This window comes from Sarcophilus harrisii, chromosome X (assembly GCF_902635505.1).
Source record: "Sarcophilus harrisii chromosome X, mSarHar1.11, whole genome shotgun sequence".
NCBI classification, from domain to species: Eukaryota; Metazoa; Chordata; class Mammalia; order Dasyuromorphia; family Dasyuridae; genus Sarcophilus; species Sarcophilus harrisii.
In genome coordinates this window covers 42044068-42062708 of record NC_045432.1, presented here as the reverse complement: position 1 = coordinate 42062708, position 18641 = coordinate 42044068, and the positions used below count along the sequence as shown (strand labels likewise).

The window sequence follows — 18641 nt, the reverse complement described above, 5'->3', positions numbered from 1 at the left end:
GGACACAGCATGTAAACGACTAGATATATACAGCACGTGTTTAGGTGGAAGACATTCAGAGAGAGGACAGCATCAGTGGTTAGGATTGAGAAATGCTTCCTGCAGTAAATTGGATTTAAGCTGAATCCCGAAGGAAAGCAGAGAGATTGAGAGGCAGAGCTGAGATGCTAAAGTCTTCCAGACTTGGGGCAATAACTGGCAAAGGCCAAGAGATGGGAGATATGGTGGGATAGTCAAGGGAGGACAAGTATGCTACTGTAGAAGCCTCATCGAATCAGTGGAGAAGAAAGAGGGTAGGAAGGAGCCACGTTAGGATTAGCTTTAGATGCCAGGCTAAGTAGTCGGCCCGTTCCATATTGGGGATCGCTCTTATTATGAAGATGTCAGTAGTGTTTTGTTTTGTTTTGTTTTGTTTTGTTTTGACATCTAGTTGATACTTACCTGTATCTTCCTCCCATGGATTCTACATCTGCAATCTGGAGCCATTAAAAAAAGACCAAACCCATCTCACTCCTCTTTCACATGGCAGACGTTGAAATAGTTGAATATAACTCTCCTGTTGCCTGAGTCTTCTTTCCTCTAAGCTAAATACCGCAGTTCCTTGAAGTGCTCTTTTGGATGATTTTCCAAGTAATTCGCTCCATAATCCCAGTCGCTTGTAATCTGGAATGTGGTTAGCTCCAGCAGTACTGATAAGACCAGAGAAGTATATTCCTGCACCATGTTCTCCTAGTGTCACAAATCGCTCTCTTCACCCCGACCCTCCCCTAGCTTGCTGTGTTCAAAGCTCTACGCTAGACACTGTTGTTACAAGTAATAAAACGGCATTCTGGTCTGTGTGGTGTCTACAGTGCAGTGGGGGGATTGGGGTAGAGCTAGGTGGGGAAAAAAGGTTTACAAATAAACCTAATTGAAATTAGAATGTGAAAGCAAAGAGAGGGAGACAGTTTGATGAGACATCAGGAAGAAAGGTTGGAGGTATCCAGAAGGCGTCATGGACGAGGAGACTCATTATGAAGGCAATGCCTGTCTTATGCAGCAATCACAAATGTCATACTCCTTCTGCCTTTGGTATTTGTTTTTATGTTAGTTCTGTTAGAGTATGGGGTATTTGTGAGTGTGTATGTGTGTGTGTGTGGTGTGTGTGCGTGTGTGTGTGTGTGTGCATGTCTCTGTGTGTGTGTATGTGTGTCTTCCTTATGCTGGGTCCAACCCTTGGGCTAGCTGGGCCACCCACACTGACACAAGTGCCTCCCTCTCTCAAAGGTGAGCCTAAAATTGGCCACCTATAGCCCTGAAGAATAAACTCTGCTTTCTTTCACGTGACCCATTGGTTGCTTTCAATATTGCAAAGCAATAGTTACGTTTTCTCTCCTGCTCTGGACAATGAAGATCACTACGGAACTTCGGGTATGGGAAGAAGTATCTATGTGGATACCTCTCACCTCTTGCTTCCACTAAACTATGACTAAACGCGGTATTGCCGTGGCCAAGGGTAAAAATGGATGGGATCAAGACAGAAGAGAAAAGAAATGGGAAAATGCCAAGGAGCCTTCTTTCTTCCTACCATTTTAGGCAAAAGGCAGAGTCCTGAGCCATTAGTTTAGACTCAAGCCAGACTTCATCAATGGTATTTTAACTGTACTATGGGACATCATCCCTTCCCACTGCCCACAGATAGACCCACACAAAGAACTTTTCTACCAGGGATTCCTCATCTCTCAGGAGCCACTCTCCCCAGACTCAGGGGTGAAGAAACAGCTCCTCCCAGATCCACACTGTGTCCCACGAGTGAACGATGGGAGACGGAGCCCTGATCTTGCCCAATCCTGGTAACAGTCCATTTATGAAATCCAATGCTACCTCTGTGCAGCGTACTGCATGGGTGACCAGGTGCTAGCGGAGAGGATCTTCTTCAGCTGCAGGTGATCATACAGCTACTGTCCATCCTGTAGGATATGTAGCATGAAGAGGACTACCTGAAATAGTCCATCAGTTATCTAATGAGAAGATCTAACATACCCAGCCTAGCCAGAAGTCTGAAAGTACTTCAGCTTTCAGAGTGAATCTTTGACCCTGGTTTTCTGATTCCTCTTCCCTCATATTTTTCTGGTTTGATCTTCCACCTCAATGTCATCTCTTCCCACTGGATGTAGAGATCCTTGTCCTTCTTTCGACTAGACTTTTTACATTCAACTAAATACCCCTTCTGTCTGCCCTCTGTTTTACTAATTGGATTTGGATCTTTCCACTGTATTTGAGACAGACCGCTTATTTTTGCTTCACTTTTTCCTAACCTCAAGTCTGGGTAGGAGGGCACCAGATATCCTTAATCTATGCACCTCGCTCATCCCCATCTCACACCTCATCTGTGTTTGTGCTTGTTCTTGTGTCTGTTTTACGAGGTAGACTCAGTTGCATTCGCTATGTGACAACTACCTAGGCCCCTTCATGAGGGTTATGCCAGGAATTAGAGAAGAGAAAAGAAGTGAAATCAGAGTAGAAGGAAGCAGAAAGCATGGTAATGAGGTGAAAAGAGAAAAATGCTTTTTTCCCCTGTCGGAACACGTGGATTTCTTTTTCAGCTGCCTTTGTTTCCCTCCCCGAACCACTAAGCAATGTTATCTATTTCCCATTGCTTGGGAATAAGAACATCTACTCTATGATCAGAGCACAAATCCCCTTTGCTTCTGCTGTCTATAGCAAACCCTCAAAGACACCACAATGATATTGGGAGGCTTTCACAAAACAAATATGTTTTCTGAACTCTTCCTCATTCGTCATCAGTTCCAATTTCTCATTCTGTGATCGTCTATATGGTGGCACAACTGTCTCTCTGTGCTGCTACCACAACTGTGTGAAGAGTCAGTGATTTAATCAGTTGCTCTGCTGATGCCGTACAAAGCCATCGGTTTGATGGACTCCGAGGTTGGAATTGACAAGTAGTTCTAATGGAGGCCCAGCCAAAGCCACAGAGCATGGTCATTAACTCCCAGATTCCCAAGACAATCTCCTGAGTCTACACTTATTGCTCAAACAGATGACTTGTTAAAGCCCTCATTAAAGAAGTGAGGCACCTTTGGCACTAGTTGAATTCAGTCTGAAGGGGGAAAAAAATGAAAAACAACAAGGGAGGGTTTTGTGGGAAGCAGCTGCCTTGGATTTTAGTGCCCTCTTTGCTTCCTCGGTCATAATATATTTTTGTCTTGGCTCTTGGATCAGTCATTACATCCCTTTCACTGTAATACAGTGGTCTGTTTCAGATAATCCACTGTATCTAATTAAGCCCAAATGATGGCAGCCTAGGGTTTTTCTGGGGATTGATGGCTAGCTGGAGAAGTGGCTGACTGGTGATGCGGCCAAAGTTCTTTCTTTCAGTCTGGCGTTACTTTTGAAAAATGCCTATTTGTGATGTCATTATTGTGGCCATAAAACTAGAGGGGAGAGCAGATTTCTGATACTTATCAGAAACTTCAGGGTAACAAATTCCCCTAATGACATCCAGAACTTCTCCTTCTTCATCTCCCTTCCATCTTATCTTATGTTAGCTCTATGGCAGTGTATGGGTAGCTCCATGGGGCCCCCAAAGAGATACAGTAGCGGTCTCCTTTATGGACGATGCTTTTTCTGGATTTCCAAATTTGGAAGATTTCCTAGGCTATTTTGAAGTGGCAAAACCAAAATCACTTTTGAGCTGTTATGCTAAAATTTGGTGTCTTTATTACCATAAATAGCTGTTTATAATATAAATAAGTCCATTTGCTTTGAATCTGATTCTAGCAAGGAACTATATCTACAAATGGAGCCCTGATATCTCATCATCATCATCTTCCTAGGAAATGAAAGAAATTCTCTACTGAATCAAGCTGCCATGCTGGGGCAACATAATATTTTTGATTATTGCTGGTGAAATTGACTAAAATATTCATCACCTTCCTGCATAATTTAATGACTCATAAAGAAGACAATAATTCTGAATGGGGGCAATCTATCCACGACTCGTTCTGAACTCATAATACTCACACGCGAGTGATTTTTCCTTTGTATCCTGCTTTTTCCCAAAGCGAAAGAAAGTCTATGAAATTCATTAAGATCCCACTCTCTGTTCTTTCACCCAGTCACATAACATTATTGCCAATCACAGGAATATCCAGTTCTCTGGCACTGAAATCTCAGGCTGTTGTTGAGAACGTTTTGGAATTATTCTTACCATAACGGATTTGCCATCGGTATTTCTCCCGAGGAAACCATGTGGAGTTTAGACATTTGGGGGTGTGCTGTGAGTCAACAGCTCATTAATCATAAATACAGAGACACTGACTCATAGGGGAAAGGGAATGGCCTAATTGTGGAGAGAATGAAATATAATCATTCAGTAATGTGGTCAGTCCTCTGGTTGTTTTTTGGTTTTGTCTTTGCATTTTTTCCAATAAAGGTCAAAATGGTATAATGACTTGGGTGGGTGGGTGGTTAGCAAGAGCAAAAATGCCATAGTGGGATGGCTCTTTATTCAGTAGAAACACAGAATATGCAAACCTTACAACATGTGAATGCTAAATATATGTGGGTACAGAGACAGAAGGAGATGTGGGGCGGGGGGAGAGGGAGGAGAGTGGGTACATCATTGACCTATTCGATAAAATAAAATGCTCAGTAGCCATCAAGAAATAAGGGCACTGTGCCTTGATTGATACTTCTGTTTTTGACCCAATGGCAACTTTATCTAAATGTCATTTGCCGCCCTGATTTGGAAGCCTTAGTGCATTAAGATATTTGAGATGACCCTCAATTCCCCTGGGGAGCCAAGGGGTAAGGCCAAGACCAGTTGGTCACTTTGTCAGGCTCGGCAAACAGTGTTTTGGATGTTCTAGTAGTCCTTCATTTGGGTCAGTGGCCAAAAGTTAAAGCAGTAGGTCGAGAACAGACATGTAATCACGGGCACATTCCCCTAATTTGCTGATAATCGATGGCCGTTAGCCAGTTCTACCTCAAATATCTATGCTGAACCTTCATTTAATACTAACAGCATCTACATGGTATGTTTTTCCAGTCAACCTGCTTCTTGGCATAACATAATCTGATAATATTTTCACTGAATCTGCAATAACAGTATGAATTGCCAAGTAGTTATTCTCTAGGCAGCAGTATTTTCAACCGAGTCACTTTAGAAAAAGTTCATGACCCCAGTTGATTTTTTTTGGACTCTTAGAAATGTTGTTTGATTTTCTTCCATGGGAATAGGGTTGGTATAAGTTGATCCTTTTGAGAAGCTCTAACTTGAGTTCATTTTGTTATGTGGTGACCGCAGCGCTGGATGACGCTACCCCTGGCACACAGGAATACATTATGTTACGGCAAGATTCCATCCAGTCAGCGGAATTAAAGAAAAAAGAGTCCCCCTTTCGTGCTAAGTGTCACGAAATCTTCTGCTGCCCACTGAAGCAAGTGCACCTCAAAGAGAACACAGAGCCGGAAGGTTTGTGCACGCCGGATCGGTGTTTATGTTTGTTTTCTCTCGCTCTTCTTTCTTTCTCATTCATTTCTTACATGCGGTGTGCTGTACGGTTCCTTTTGGGCCTGTGTTACACAGGAGGCCAAGCACACTCTATGCTGCCCCTGCTTGCCTGTGACAGTGTTATACAGTCTCCCTTGGGACACTGTACAATACCGATCATTGCCGACAGCCACCGGCGAGATTGCGCTGCTGCTTTCCCCCCAAAAATGTTTTCAGGTCTCCCCTGCCCCCATCGTTCTGCTGTCCCCTTTTGGCTGCCAAAGTTGCTTTGCTACATTAGCCACCATCAGCCCTGTGCTGGTTCCATCCCCTCGCATTCCCAAAGTGGCAATCAGCTCATAGATGGCCCTTAAATACGAATGCAAAGATTGCACAGCATTTTCCAACTCTTCTTTGCTTTATAAGACAGTGGGGAGTGGGAAAAGACGGTCTCTGTAATGCACGGCCAGTCACATTCGGGGAAATGAAATGCATGCCTTTAGGAAATGATGCAAAGAATGTTTTCCTTTTCAGCTTTAAAGTACAGGTTTGTACAATTCTTCTTTCCATGAATGAAACTGAGACTTGAATGAAATATTCAATACTTTAAATGATCGATCTACTTCGTAACCTGCAATTTTCTCTCAACGCTCTCCTTTCACTTATTTTGAACAACTCGACAGAGATACCGCAATAAGCATTGTCCATCTATCTCCATTTCAGCCTCCCAAATTCAACTTGAGGGCAGGGGGGTTGACATCACGTAGGCTAATCGATATGTCATCGGAAATGACCTTGACGTTAACTTTAATGAAATACCTTACGCATGCTCTTTGTGGGTTGATGATATGGGAGGAGACACAAGTTCCATGTCCACTGGCTGCCGCTGTAGCTTTGATTGCATGAACGGTTCTTGTGTTAGTTTATATCCTCCACTAATGGTCTGGTCACAAAATTGAGATTCTTTTTAGTGCTTAACATTTGGGGTTACATCTGCCTTATTATGCTGTTATATGGAAGGGGATATATACAACAATGTGCATTTTTTTTTCATATTGACTGGGGAATCATTGGATTTCCATCTGTAGTTCTCAGGCTGGAAACTGACATCTTAAAGGAATGGTATCTTACCACCAAACACCCTCCGCCCCTTCCTTTTTTCTTCTTTTTCTTGAGTCAAGCTTCAAATGTTAGAATAAGTTACTTGTATTGACTTCTTGCTCAAAGTTCCATGTCCATTGGCTGCCACTGTATCTTTGATCGCATGAATGGTACATGCGTTAGTTTATATCCTCCATTAGTGGTCTGGTCACATGACTGAGATACGTTTCAGTGCCTAATATTCGGGGATACGTTTGCCTTATGATTCTCTTAGAAGGAAGAAGATATAACAGTGTGCATTTTCTTTTTTTCATATCGACTGGAGAGCCATTGAGTTGCCATCTCTAGTTCTGAAAGTCAACACCTGCAAGCCAATCTGGGGTGGTGGTGGTGGTGGGGTTCATTAAAAAGAAAGTAATTAAGCAGTCACCCTGTCATCAATTGGTCTTCTAATTAACAAGCTGTGTACCTGAATTCAGTACCATCTCGTCCCTTGTCCCAGTCCTGGCAATATGTAAGTTTCCCAAGGTATCCCTGCCAATTTCCTAAGGCTTTGTCATTTATACATGATGTATTATTCCCTGAAAGCTTTCCTAATATGTAGTCCTTAGGAGAAAGGACAAGAATTTTTATCCTTTCAGATATTTCTTTCCTATTTCTTACAATTTCATTTTGACCACATGAAAGGTGGGGTTGCATGTATAGTTGTTATTTGAGTATTGGCATACTAATTGTGGCTTTCCAGACTGAAAGTTTGTACTGAGAGTTTCTCTCAGCCTCTCTTTCCCGCCAAGGTTTCTGCCACTGCCAAGCCCTCTCTCTTCCCATCTTTCTATGAATTGTCTGGCAAGAGAATAAGATCCAGCTAAGACTTTCCGGGATCATGGTTGTACCCTGTCAGGTCCAACCTCAGGAGCCTGGACATGATGACCTCCCAAAGGAGGCTCCAGCACTTAGGAGATGTACTCTGCATCGTCAGAAAGAGAGAACCCTTCATAGACTTGCCCATTATCTGGACCTGGAGACCTTCGGTCAAGGATCAGTGCGTGACTTTAGATTTCAAACAAAGAGATAGCGCCGAGAGGCATTCAGACCAGACTCGCCTTGGACTTGGACGCTCACCTCCGACAGGCACATCATCTGTGAGTTTGGGGAGGTTTTGGGGGAGCCTTTCTGGCAAGAGGCAAAAGGTGATTCGGTGGCTCACTTGAACATTCTTCCTGCTGAGGTGTCATTTATATCTCCTTTGAAGGTTCTGGGGCATGACTGGCTCGCCAGTGCTGGCAGAAGTACCAGTGCATGGGGTTACCATTGTGTTTGGACAGCTCTTCCTCTACAAAGACTGCTTTAACTCAGAACCTTTTCACTGAATCCCTAGGAAACTAAAGGAAGGCAGCTGGAAGAGACCCTGGTGCCTGGTTTACTTGTGGTCTGGAGTCACAGCAGAAGTCTTTACTGATTCATAAATAGGAGTTTACCGGTTCTTGGTTTTTCAGAGGCAAGGCCGACAGAGCAAGTGGAAACTGGTCAGTCAAGTCACAGTTGTGGTTCTAGCTTGCCAAATTGATGATTATAGAGAGTTTTTCCTTGTTACTGTGTCTCCATAAATTTAAGGGGGTTGTTTTCAGAGGGGTGGGGAAAGGGGATAATGTAAGATAGTCCAGGCTTACGATTTCATGGATGTGATAACATCCCTGTGTCAAAACATCTACACAATAGAAGAAGTCAACTTTAGAACTAGGAGACATCCTGGAGGCGATCTAGTTAATCTCCTGCTTTTACAGTAAAGTAAACTGAGAGACAGAGCTACAACTAGTTTTTTTCCACTCCTAGGTAGTTCTTCACAAAACACTAGCAGGGTAGGCAAGACTGATTTCAGACAAATTTGGTTTGGGGGAGGCAATGAGGGCAATATAGAGACCATTGGAAGAAACCTCCTCTTCTTCTAAGAAGGGAGTCTCACCTTAAGTGCGGCAGCCAAAGGGAAAAAGTAGTGTCATCTGATAGCAACCTATTTTAATTAATAGTGTGTATAGGGTGATGAGGGAGAACTAGCCCCTCTAGTGTGAGGGTAGGATTTTAACTGATAACTTTTGCTAACTAGTTCCTAGCTGTTGTTTTATTACTGAAAGAAGGTCAGTGTAGTCAGCAAATTCCAAATTTTGATATACTGGAGCAAAGGCCCAGTTTTTCAGTCCTAGCTATATCTCTGTCCAGCAAGGAGAAGGGACTTGTTCATCAGAAGAAAGGTTAAAATTTCAGGCAGGCTCATCATTTGCTGTCATATAGATAAAAGCAGTAATGGCTACAGTGTCCCTGTACCTCCCCACCCCAAACAGTTATTACCTGGTTATTACCAATCTATTGAAGAGCCCATTCATTGATCTCTGGTGACTTGCTGCCGGTTAGTGATGGGCTGTCATTATTTCCTAATAACCACTCAGAGGGCTATGGCATGTCTCAGACTTTGGCCCTCAGAAAGGCGTGCCCACCTGTCAAATTTGTGATTCAAATTGGGCCCAGGCCCAAGCACGTATTTTTTTGGTAAGGAATCCCATTTACTCTTTGGGACAGAAAACTTTCATGTGCATGTATTTTATCTTTTTCCCCAAGTCAGCCACATCCGGCATTATTGGCTGATGTCTAATTGAGACATCCAGGAAAAAGTCAATCCTGGCACGTCTAACCACGATTGGGAGGCCTTAGCAAAATTTTATATAGTCCCCGATCCTTGGTAATTGATAAAAGGCTGTCTCATACATTGTCTTCTTTTGACCTCACTGTAAAGAGAACCCTGGGAGGCCTGACCAAAAATAAAATTGCTGTTATCTTCATTTCCAAAATAGAGATTGAGAAAGGGGGTTAGTGATTTAGTCAAGGCACCGGCCACGAGGGGCCACTAGAGAACACAGAGCACCAGGTCTTGAGTTAGAAGACTGGAGTTCAAATGTTACCGCAGACACTTAAAATCTGTGAACCTCTATTTTTTTTTACTTTCCTCATCTGTAAAATAGGAGCAATAAGAGCACTTACCTGTCAAGGGCTGTGGTGAAGATCAAGTGAGATAAACATTATAACACAGCAAGTGCTATATAAAAGTTAGCTAATATTTGAGGATGCAGTTAGTTGCTGAACTGGAACTGGAACATAGATTTAGCTCAAAAGCTACCTGGTGCGATCTCTTCATTTTACATATGGGGAAACTGAGACATAGCAAGCCAAAGCCACTTGAGTAAGACTATATGCAATTTAAATCTAGGTTCTTTGAATCCAGATCTAGAATCATGGAATGGCAGATGTGGAAGTGCTCTTCCTGGACATCTAGTTCTCATCAACGCCACCACTTCCCATCCCTTACCAATTTACAGATGAGGAACTGAGAGAGAAGTTAAATGACATGCCCCAGGTGACACACTTAGGGTTACCCTCAGGCCTCCTGACTCCAAAAGCCTCTACACTATCCCAGGATCGTAAATGATAAAGCTGGAGGCTCCTTAAATATCCTCTGTTCCCTGGCCCTCATTTTGCAGAAGAGGAAACTAAGGTCCCTAGATGAGAGGCAGCTTGTCATAAATCGCCTGAGTTTTAGAGGTGGGTCCCTGACTCAGGTTTTCTGTCTCCAAGGCCAGTCTTCTTTTCTGCTTTGCTACAAGGTTTTATGTAAACACATCAGAAATTGCATTTCTACTAAACTGAATAGATCTGACAGTATTTATGACTCAAAAGAGTCTCCAGAACCTATCACAAATCCCTTGGGGTTCATCTTCAGAAAGGATGTTTAAGTTATGTCAATAAATTTAAAGAAGTCGGTGTAATGCAGGGAAATACGAAAGCATGCAGTGATTCGTCACCGACTTCTCATTGAGCATTTGGCCTCTTTTCCGCAGTTCTGTTGTCCTGTGCTTTCAAAAAGATCCTGTCTCCCTCAGGCCCTCTTTAACTCTTTCATTCAAAGAATCCCACAGCCATGGACAAGGACAGTCTCTGATGGCAGCTGAGGATCAGGTATGGCCACTTTCTCCCAGTGACAGAAAACACAGTCTTATGCAAAATGTTCCTGATGCAAATCGGTAATGATCATAACTGCTGCTACCTCTGATAATGCCTTGGTCTCTTTATCCCAGAAATAGAATGTGTCTCCATGAATATCCACACTGCCAAAACGGTGGGAGGGGAGGAAGGTGGAAGAGCGCTAAGGAGCATGCTCAAAAGAGACTTTTCATTTTGGTCCGCTTTCCTCAATGCTTCCTGTTTAGAAATGTCTTGATTTCAGATTCTTTTGTGTCTCACTCATGTCTTCTTTCGAAAGTTCTCTGTGGAGGGGAGAAAAATGCTTCAGACTTCATTTGGATTTGGAAGTTGCCAGATGGCCCACGTAGTACCATTGGTGAATCGGTTTTGACCTTGGTCTCGGAGTAAGAGCCGATGCGGAGCGGCCACCTTTGGTGCCAGGTATCAGAAGGATCTGTGCCCTTTTGGTGGAGTTCTGTGGGCACTGCCATCTCTCTGACCAGAAGGCAAAGATGAAGTTTACCCACTTCGGAGCCAGCCGTTGGGAGAAGCAAAATTCAGGCAATAATTTGTCCACATAATTGTTAAAATTTGAGTAGACCACCATAGTTTTCTCAACCTACCCCAGCCCTAAGCCTCAGATGCCTCTGAACCCAGTTAGTCTTGTCTTGGCCATCTGGTAGAAATGAAGGTACTTCACCATTTGCTTTGTCTATTGAAGTCAAAGGCTTTGAGAAAGAGGGGGAAAAGTAGCTCAAATGGTTAAACCAAGAGAAATCCACTAAAAAATAAAAATGTCTCCACATCCCAAGGAACGACAATCAAGTTACTTTCTTTTGTTTAAAGGGCGTTGACATTTGTTTTTCCATTTAGTTAAAAACAGCTTTTTAAAAGCTGTTTAGTTAAAAACAGTAGTTGAGGCAGCTTTAAAGATTGTGCAAATCAATAAGAACTATAGAAAGTACTGCTACCTAACATTTCTTCTGGCCCAACCCAGAGCATTGTGGGTAGCATGATGGCCTTCTACCAGCCTTGGAGTCAGGAAAACCTGGGTTTAAATCTTTCCTCAGACACTCACTAGCTCAGTGTCCCTGAGCAAGTAATCACATTTCTCAGTGAAATAGATAACTCTCTAAAGTTACAAATTATAGGAGAACTACTTATACAGCCAAAGAAGTTTTTACAGCGGTATTCCCACCACGCTGATGAAATTACAGACTTTTGCCCAAAAAATCCACAAAAACAAAATCCCAGAACATAGGATCATATTTTAAACTCTGTAACATGGGGAGCATGTTTTTGTTCTCTGGAAAATTCATAATCTGATAGAGGAGTATACTTAGCAGCTTAGAATTCAATTTTCTGTCAGGAAGGACATTTATCAGTCTTTGATTAGATATTCACATCTTAATTCGATTGTGTCTTCGAAGCTGAGCTAAGCTGACAAGGGAGTCACCTTGGATGCCTGCTCTCAGGGGCGGCTTCAACCTTCTGATGGTTTCACGTGGTTGGGCTCTCTTCACAGATCAGAAGCCACAGATAGGCTCATCCCAAATCAAAGCTCTTCACAAAAAGTACTGTTTGGTTGTGCAGCTTCTGTCTGTAAAGTGATGGCAACTTCTTTTTTTCGATATGATCCTTTTTAACAAGTGAAATGGCCATCCCTCACCTCTGAGCAGGGATTCGTGGCTTTGCTGAGATAGTTTGTTATGTTCCTGGACCTTCTGTTCTGGTTCCGCCAAGGCACCCCACTGTGATACGGGAGGGCGATGGCCTCGTGCAACCCGGCTTTGAAAGTGAGTATCAATAACAGTGATTTCACAGCTTTGGGAAAGGACTTGGAAGAGACTAAGCCAACACTCAGTGAGTAAGCATTTACTCTGTGTGCGATGAGATGCTCTGTGGACCCAGGAGACAGAAAGACAAAGCGGTGCTTGCCCTCACAGAACTCACATTCTCCCGGTAGAACCTGTGGCCAGATAAATATACATCCCATAATTTGCAGATGAGGGATACATCATTGCAAACAAAGGGGAACAAGAACACAGGCTTCCCATTGGAGAGAATATGGTAGCCCAAACATAAAGAAATTCAGAAATTTTAAGAGGTGGAGGTGAAAAGGGAATATGTTTCAGACACGAGGGATGTTCTCTGCAAAAGCAGAGGAGTAAATCCCAAGACTAGAAAACAGGGTTGTCGGGAATCTAGAATTCAGCAAGGGCAGTGCTCTGCAGTAAGTCTAGAAAGGTATGTCCGGGACCTGGTTTGAAGAAGTCTTTCTGTTCAATGGTAAAATGTATATTTCATCATAAAAATAATAGTGAACCACCAAAGGACTTAGGGCATGACAGTACATGACTGGATGTTGCTTGGCAAGGTGATCTGGCAACTGTATGGAAGATGGATTGGAGAGAAAATAGTCAGGGAGATCTAGTGGGAGGCTCTTGCAAGTAGTCCAGGTGAGAGACTGTGAGGTCTGAAGTTGCCTTTCAGTTGTATGAGTGAAGAGGAAGGCAAAGAAAGGATCTTGTAAAGGTAGGAAAAAAAAGTCTTAGCAGATAATTGGTTATGGAAATGAGCGGGAACTGAGGTGGACTCCATTATTGGGTAGAGTGGAAGTAACTGGAATGATAGTAGCTCCCTTGAGAGAAATAAGGAAGTTAGAAAGAGGTGCCAGCTCAGGAGGAAGACACTGAGTAGAGTCTGGTATATGTTGAATGTGAAATGCCTTTGGCAATGTCTGAGAGGTAGGGGGCGACTGCTGCACAGGAGAGCTTAAGGGCCAGATATAAAGGGTCCAGTGAAAGGTTCGAAGGGGAAGAGTTAGAGCGTGGAATATCTAAGCCCAAATCTTAATTCTGCCCAACATTATTGACCATAGGCAAGTCACTTGATACCCAGCATTCCTCACAGCTCAGTAAGTTCCTCCAGTGCTTTGGTGGAAGAAGTTCCACTCTAGGAGTTCCCTCCACCTTTGAAATGAGATCACAGAATTAAAGAGTTCAGGCCGGAAAGGAACTTTAAAGGCCATTGGGGCTAATCCTCTAATTTTCCAGATGAGAAAATCAAGGCCCAGAAAAGTCAATTGGCTCGTCCAGAGTCACACAAACTAGTAAATGTCAGAAGCGTGATTTCAGCCTTGGTTTCCCTGACTTGAAGTCAGGTGCCTTACCCGCTCTACCACTTTGCCTCTCCTAGGACTAGGATGGAGGAGAAAGGAGAGAAGGATCGGGTCCAGAGGTTCAGTCTCTTTGGAGACTGCCAAAGTTCTAAGAAATTATCTAGTTGATATTTTGTCACCCAGCCAACAGGTTCTTTTGGAGGCTGGATACTTTGTTCCAGTGAGGTGACCAATCCACAGAGGTACTTGGCTTCCTTGTCTTGAATGACCTTAAAAACCCCTGTACGGCCCCATCTGTCTCACGGTAGTCTCTCTCCTCTGTGAGAACTCAAAGCACCACAGCCAGGATTGGGGAGGATTGAAAACACTGGCGTCCTTGTGGGAACCCAGAAGCCAGGAGGGCCCTCCCAAGGGTACAGCCCTCTTTCAGTGAGGTGGATGAGCCCTGCTTGAGTTAGGAGCAAAGCAGCCTTGTTTCCTTCTGAGCTCTTCTTGGCCCAGCGAGGCAGGGAGGAATCAACCAATCAGGTAATAATATACGAAGTACTGACTATGTAGCAGGCGCTGAACTGGGCGCTGGAGAGTCAGAGAAAGATCTAAACAGTCCATGCCCTCTTGAAGAACTTAGATTATTCTAACAGAGGAGACAATGTGGACATATAATATACCTAATATGTGTTGTGTTTAGATGTGTTTGTATGCTATAGTTTATCCATCTAACATGTATGCTATTTATACACAGCATAAATATGAAATTAATACATCCAAATAACTCCACATAAGTTAAATAAATACATGGTGGTTCAGGAGAGAAGCACTAGCAGCCAGGGAAATCTGGAAAGTCTTCATGGAGAAGATATTCTCTGAGCTGCTGCTTAAAGGAGGAAAGGGACTCTGAAGGAGGACGGAGGAAGGAGTGCATCCTAGCGGTGTAAGATTGCCACTGCAAAGGCCCAAGGATGGGAGACCGGGTTCTGGTGTGAGGAACACAGAGAAGGCCCCTTTAGGCTGCATCTCAGGGTGGATGAAGGGGGAGCAGTGTCCCCCGAGGCTGGAAAATGAAGATAAGACCCAGTTTTAAAGGTTTTTCAGAGGCCTAAGTAGGAGTTTATATTCAATTCTAGAGGCAATAGGAATCCACCAGGGTTTCCTGAATAAAGGAGTGATGTGTTCAGATTGGGGGTGAAGAAAACTCACTTCATTAGCTTTGTGGAGGATAGAAGGCTGGGAGGGGAGACTTGTGGCAGGGAGTCCAGTTAGGAAAATGTCGCTATCATCTCGGCAAGGGACGATGAGGGCCCGAACTAAAGCCGGAGCCGTGTGAGTGGTGACGAGGGGCTGCGTTCAGTAGATTTTGTGGGAGAGGTGGACAGGGGATTTGGCAGCTGACAGGGTGCGTGGGGTGGAGGAAGGTGAGATGTCGAGGATGCCATCGAGATTCTGGATCTGGGAGTCAGAAGGAGGAAAGTGCCTCCCTTTCCCCTGGCCGGATGCAATGTTATTTCGTTCCTCAGCAACCGGGAAACATGTATCACCTGCTGCTGTTTCCCCACCAGGGAGGAGGCCCTTAGCCACAAGATTTGGAAGGTGGTTCCGGGGCATCAATTCATTTCAGTTCAGGAATGGCCTCCCTACCCCACACGCAGCCTGCATACCCTTTAAGGCCGATAACTTGAGTGTGTACTCCAGTTAAAGTTTGGGAGGAGACCCCAGATTCCCAGCATCCTCTCTCAGGGCACCTTGTAACAACCAAACTTCCTTCTCAGCCAGTGATTAGCAATCAGAGTTGGACAGCGTGCCCACCTGACCTGTAGGATTCCTGAGCACCCGAGAGAAATTGGCCAGCAACTTTCTAAACAGCTCTGAGTACTCCAAAGCCAGGGGAGAAAGAAGCAGGATGATGTCTTTCTTGGTGTGCAGCTTTGGCAGAGTTGTGTGGCGAGCTGCCCCCGTGTGGCGCAAAGCGGGTCCTGCAATCAGCCAGGAAGGATGGCGATTTTACTGGAAAAAGGCAGAGTTTGAAGGGAGCTCTGCTGAGAGCCAGGACTACTTGTCTCTTCTCTTCTTCTCTCCTCTGTTCCCCTCTCCTCTCCTCCCTTCTCCTCTCCTCTCTTCATCTCTGCTCCCCTCTCCTTCCCTCTCCTCTCCTCTCCTCCCCTCTCTCCTTAAAGATGTAGAAATATTGTTTAAAACATTAATTCCACCTTCCTTGGATACAATGGTGAGACTTGGTTTTACCTGTTAAGCTTCAGTATCCACATAATTAATGATGAGATGAGCAGCTGGAAAAGAAACCAGCCTTCTTTCCTCTTGTAGGCTGCCTGAGAGACACCATTAGCAGACCATAGGAACCGAGACCCAGAGCCAGAAGGGACCCTAGAGGCCATCTAGTTGAACCTCCCTCATTTTATAGAGAAGGAAACTGAGGCCCACCAAGATGAAATGACTTCCCTGATGTAACCTAGGTACTAAGCATTGGAGGTGAGATTTCAATCCAAGCCTTCTAACTCAAGAGCCAGTACTCTGAGTGCTTGATTGACCTTTAGGACTGATAAGGGCCTTAGAGATGATCCACTTCTACTCTTCCTATTCCAGGGGAGGATACTAAGCTCCAAAGGAGGAAGGGACTTGTTCAAGGTCACAGAACAATTCTCTGGGGCTAGAAGCCGGGACTTCCTTCCTGGAAGGCCACGACCCTGTCCTCAGCACCCATTCTTCATTTTTATCTGAACAGATTCTTTGGACACAAATCTGAGCAAATCCAGTGGGTGACTGAATGAGTCCTTTCACCGTACTGAGCCTCCATCTCTTTTTCTCTGTAAGGAAGAGTTCGATGATTCCCGTGGCCCCATCTACTGAGACGCTAGTTAACAGTTTCCTTCTCCTACTTGTTATTTAGCATCCTAATGTACATTTTCTTGAAATGTCTGCTCATCATTCTCCGCACAGCCATCTAAGTGTGCTATTCTGGAGGCAGCTTGAGGGGTTCCTTGGGGAGGTGCCAGACAGGAGACTTTGAAGCCTACGTTCCATGAACACTTACTTGTACTTGTCTCGTGTCCCGGCCAACATCCACTCTCACTCCAGATCATCAAAGTCGCGTGGCCGCCTCCACCCATGCCTTTGGAGAATTCGATTTGGGAGCCTCTACTATTTTGAGAGCTGTACTCCCGAAACAATTGCGCACCCACCTTGCGAACAACCCCAGCCGTCAAGGCCATTGGGCAGCGTTCACTCGGGTAACTGAGCTGCCGGGGGGCATTTTAAGGCCACGGGCCACCCACGAGCAGAGGCATTCACATTTTAAGCCACCTCGATTACCAGAGAAAAAATCCAGCAACATCTAGCATCTAGCATGTAGCATCTAGCAAAAACTAGCAAACTAGCATCTAGCAAAGCAACTGTTCTTCATGCACTTTGGTATCGAGGACACAAAAGTGAATGAGAAACGGTCCATGGCTTCAAGAGGCAGCACGGCACGATATATAGAAAGCTAGTCTCGGAGCCAGGGTATCCAGATTCTGGGTCACTTCTGACACACCCCGGCAGCACAGTCCCAATCTTGGTGTCAGGAGGGCCTGAGGTTTAAATCTCACCTCTGATACTTATTAGTTATATGTCTGTGGGCAAGTCATTTAATCCTGCCTCAGTTTCCTCATCTATAAGATGGGAATAATAGGAACATCTACTTCACAGGGTTTTGAGCATCAGTGTAGGTAATATTTGTGAAATGCTTAGCATGGTGCTTGACACATAGTAGGTGCCTAATAAATGTTTTTCCCCCTATCCCCAGTGATGTCACAAATTGAGTCCCTATCCCTATTGTACCCTCAAGGAACTTATAGTCAATTAAGAGGAGAAAAACCAGAGATCCCAGACTGTAGAATTCTAAGTTGAGAATCGGTAGGGACTGCCAAGGTCATCTCATTTCACCCAGTGGTTTAGGTGACTTGTGCAAGGCCACGTGGGTAGGAAGGAACAGAACCACGATCTCCCGCTTCCAAATCTAGTGTGTTGCCAGTGATGGATCTTCACAGTGGTGAATCACTTTCTCTCTGTTATCCTATTAGAGTCTCACAGTCCCCCTTTCAGAGAGAGGCAGTGCCTGAATTATCGTCCCCATTTCACAGATGAGAGGACCAAGACCCAAGGACTGGCCCACTTAAGGTCATCTAAGTACTTGGATGGGACTCAAACGGGACACAAACGGGCATCTGCCTCCAAGTGCCGTCTTCATATTATCGCATACATTGCCCACGTGGCATCTACACTGTGTTGGCTCCCATTTGAGCTGCTTTGCTCTCATCCTGCAGGTACCATCTGCTCTTCCTCGGAAGACAAGGAAAGAGCAAAGGGTGTTTCCGAGATAGCAAGAGAGACGCCCAAACACAGGTCCCAGTAGGAACCAGATGAGCGGTTTCCTTCCTCACTTGCTGTTTGATGCTGCTTTTTTCTGGGAGCTTGTAATTAAATCTGGTACTCTAAGAATCTTCTCATTGCATCCAAGTTAGAGGGCTCTTGATCAGATTCAGAAAATCTCATACTGGCATGCAGAGCTAGGTGTTCACTTAGCATGTAATTGGGGGTTTACCATATTTCCCCAAATAAACAAAACTGGATTGAGACCTCAGAGCCTTCACTAGGGATTCTGGGTCAAAAATAGTTGGCTGTGTGGATAGAATACCAGCCCTGGAGTCAGGAGGAGCTGAGTTCAAATCTGATCGCATACACTGAAAACTTCCTAGCTGTGTGACCCTGGGCAAGTCACTTAACCCCAATTGCCTCAGCCAAAAAAAAAAAATGAGTTGACTGAAGTGGAGAAGACAGTAGGAATGTGGGCCTAGTAATATCAGAAGAGACTCGTGCCCTCATTCTGGAGCGGGGAGAAGGGTATCTAGAGAAGGGGCATCTCAA

At 44.4% G+C, this 18641-nt stretch overlaps 1 protein-coding gene across 2 annotated transcripts in view; it reads left to right on the top strand.

The window, feature by feature from the left end:
• FGF13 (fibroblast growth factor 13) overlaps window positions 1–18641 on the top strand; it is a 518205-nt gene that overhangs the window by 282398 nt on the left and 217166 nt on the right. For both annotated transcript variants that reach the window (XM_031944885.1, XM_031944883.1), the window contains exon 3: window positions 5309–5476. In XM_031944885.1, the coding sequence (XP_031800745.1) occupies window positions 5309–5476 (168 nt within the window). The remainder of the gene's footprint in view (window positions 1–5308; window positions 5477–18641) is intronic.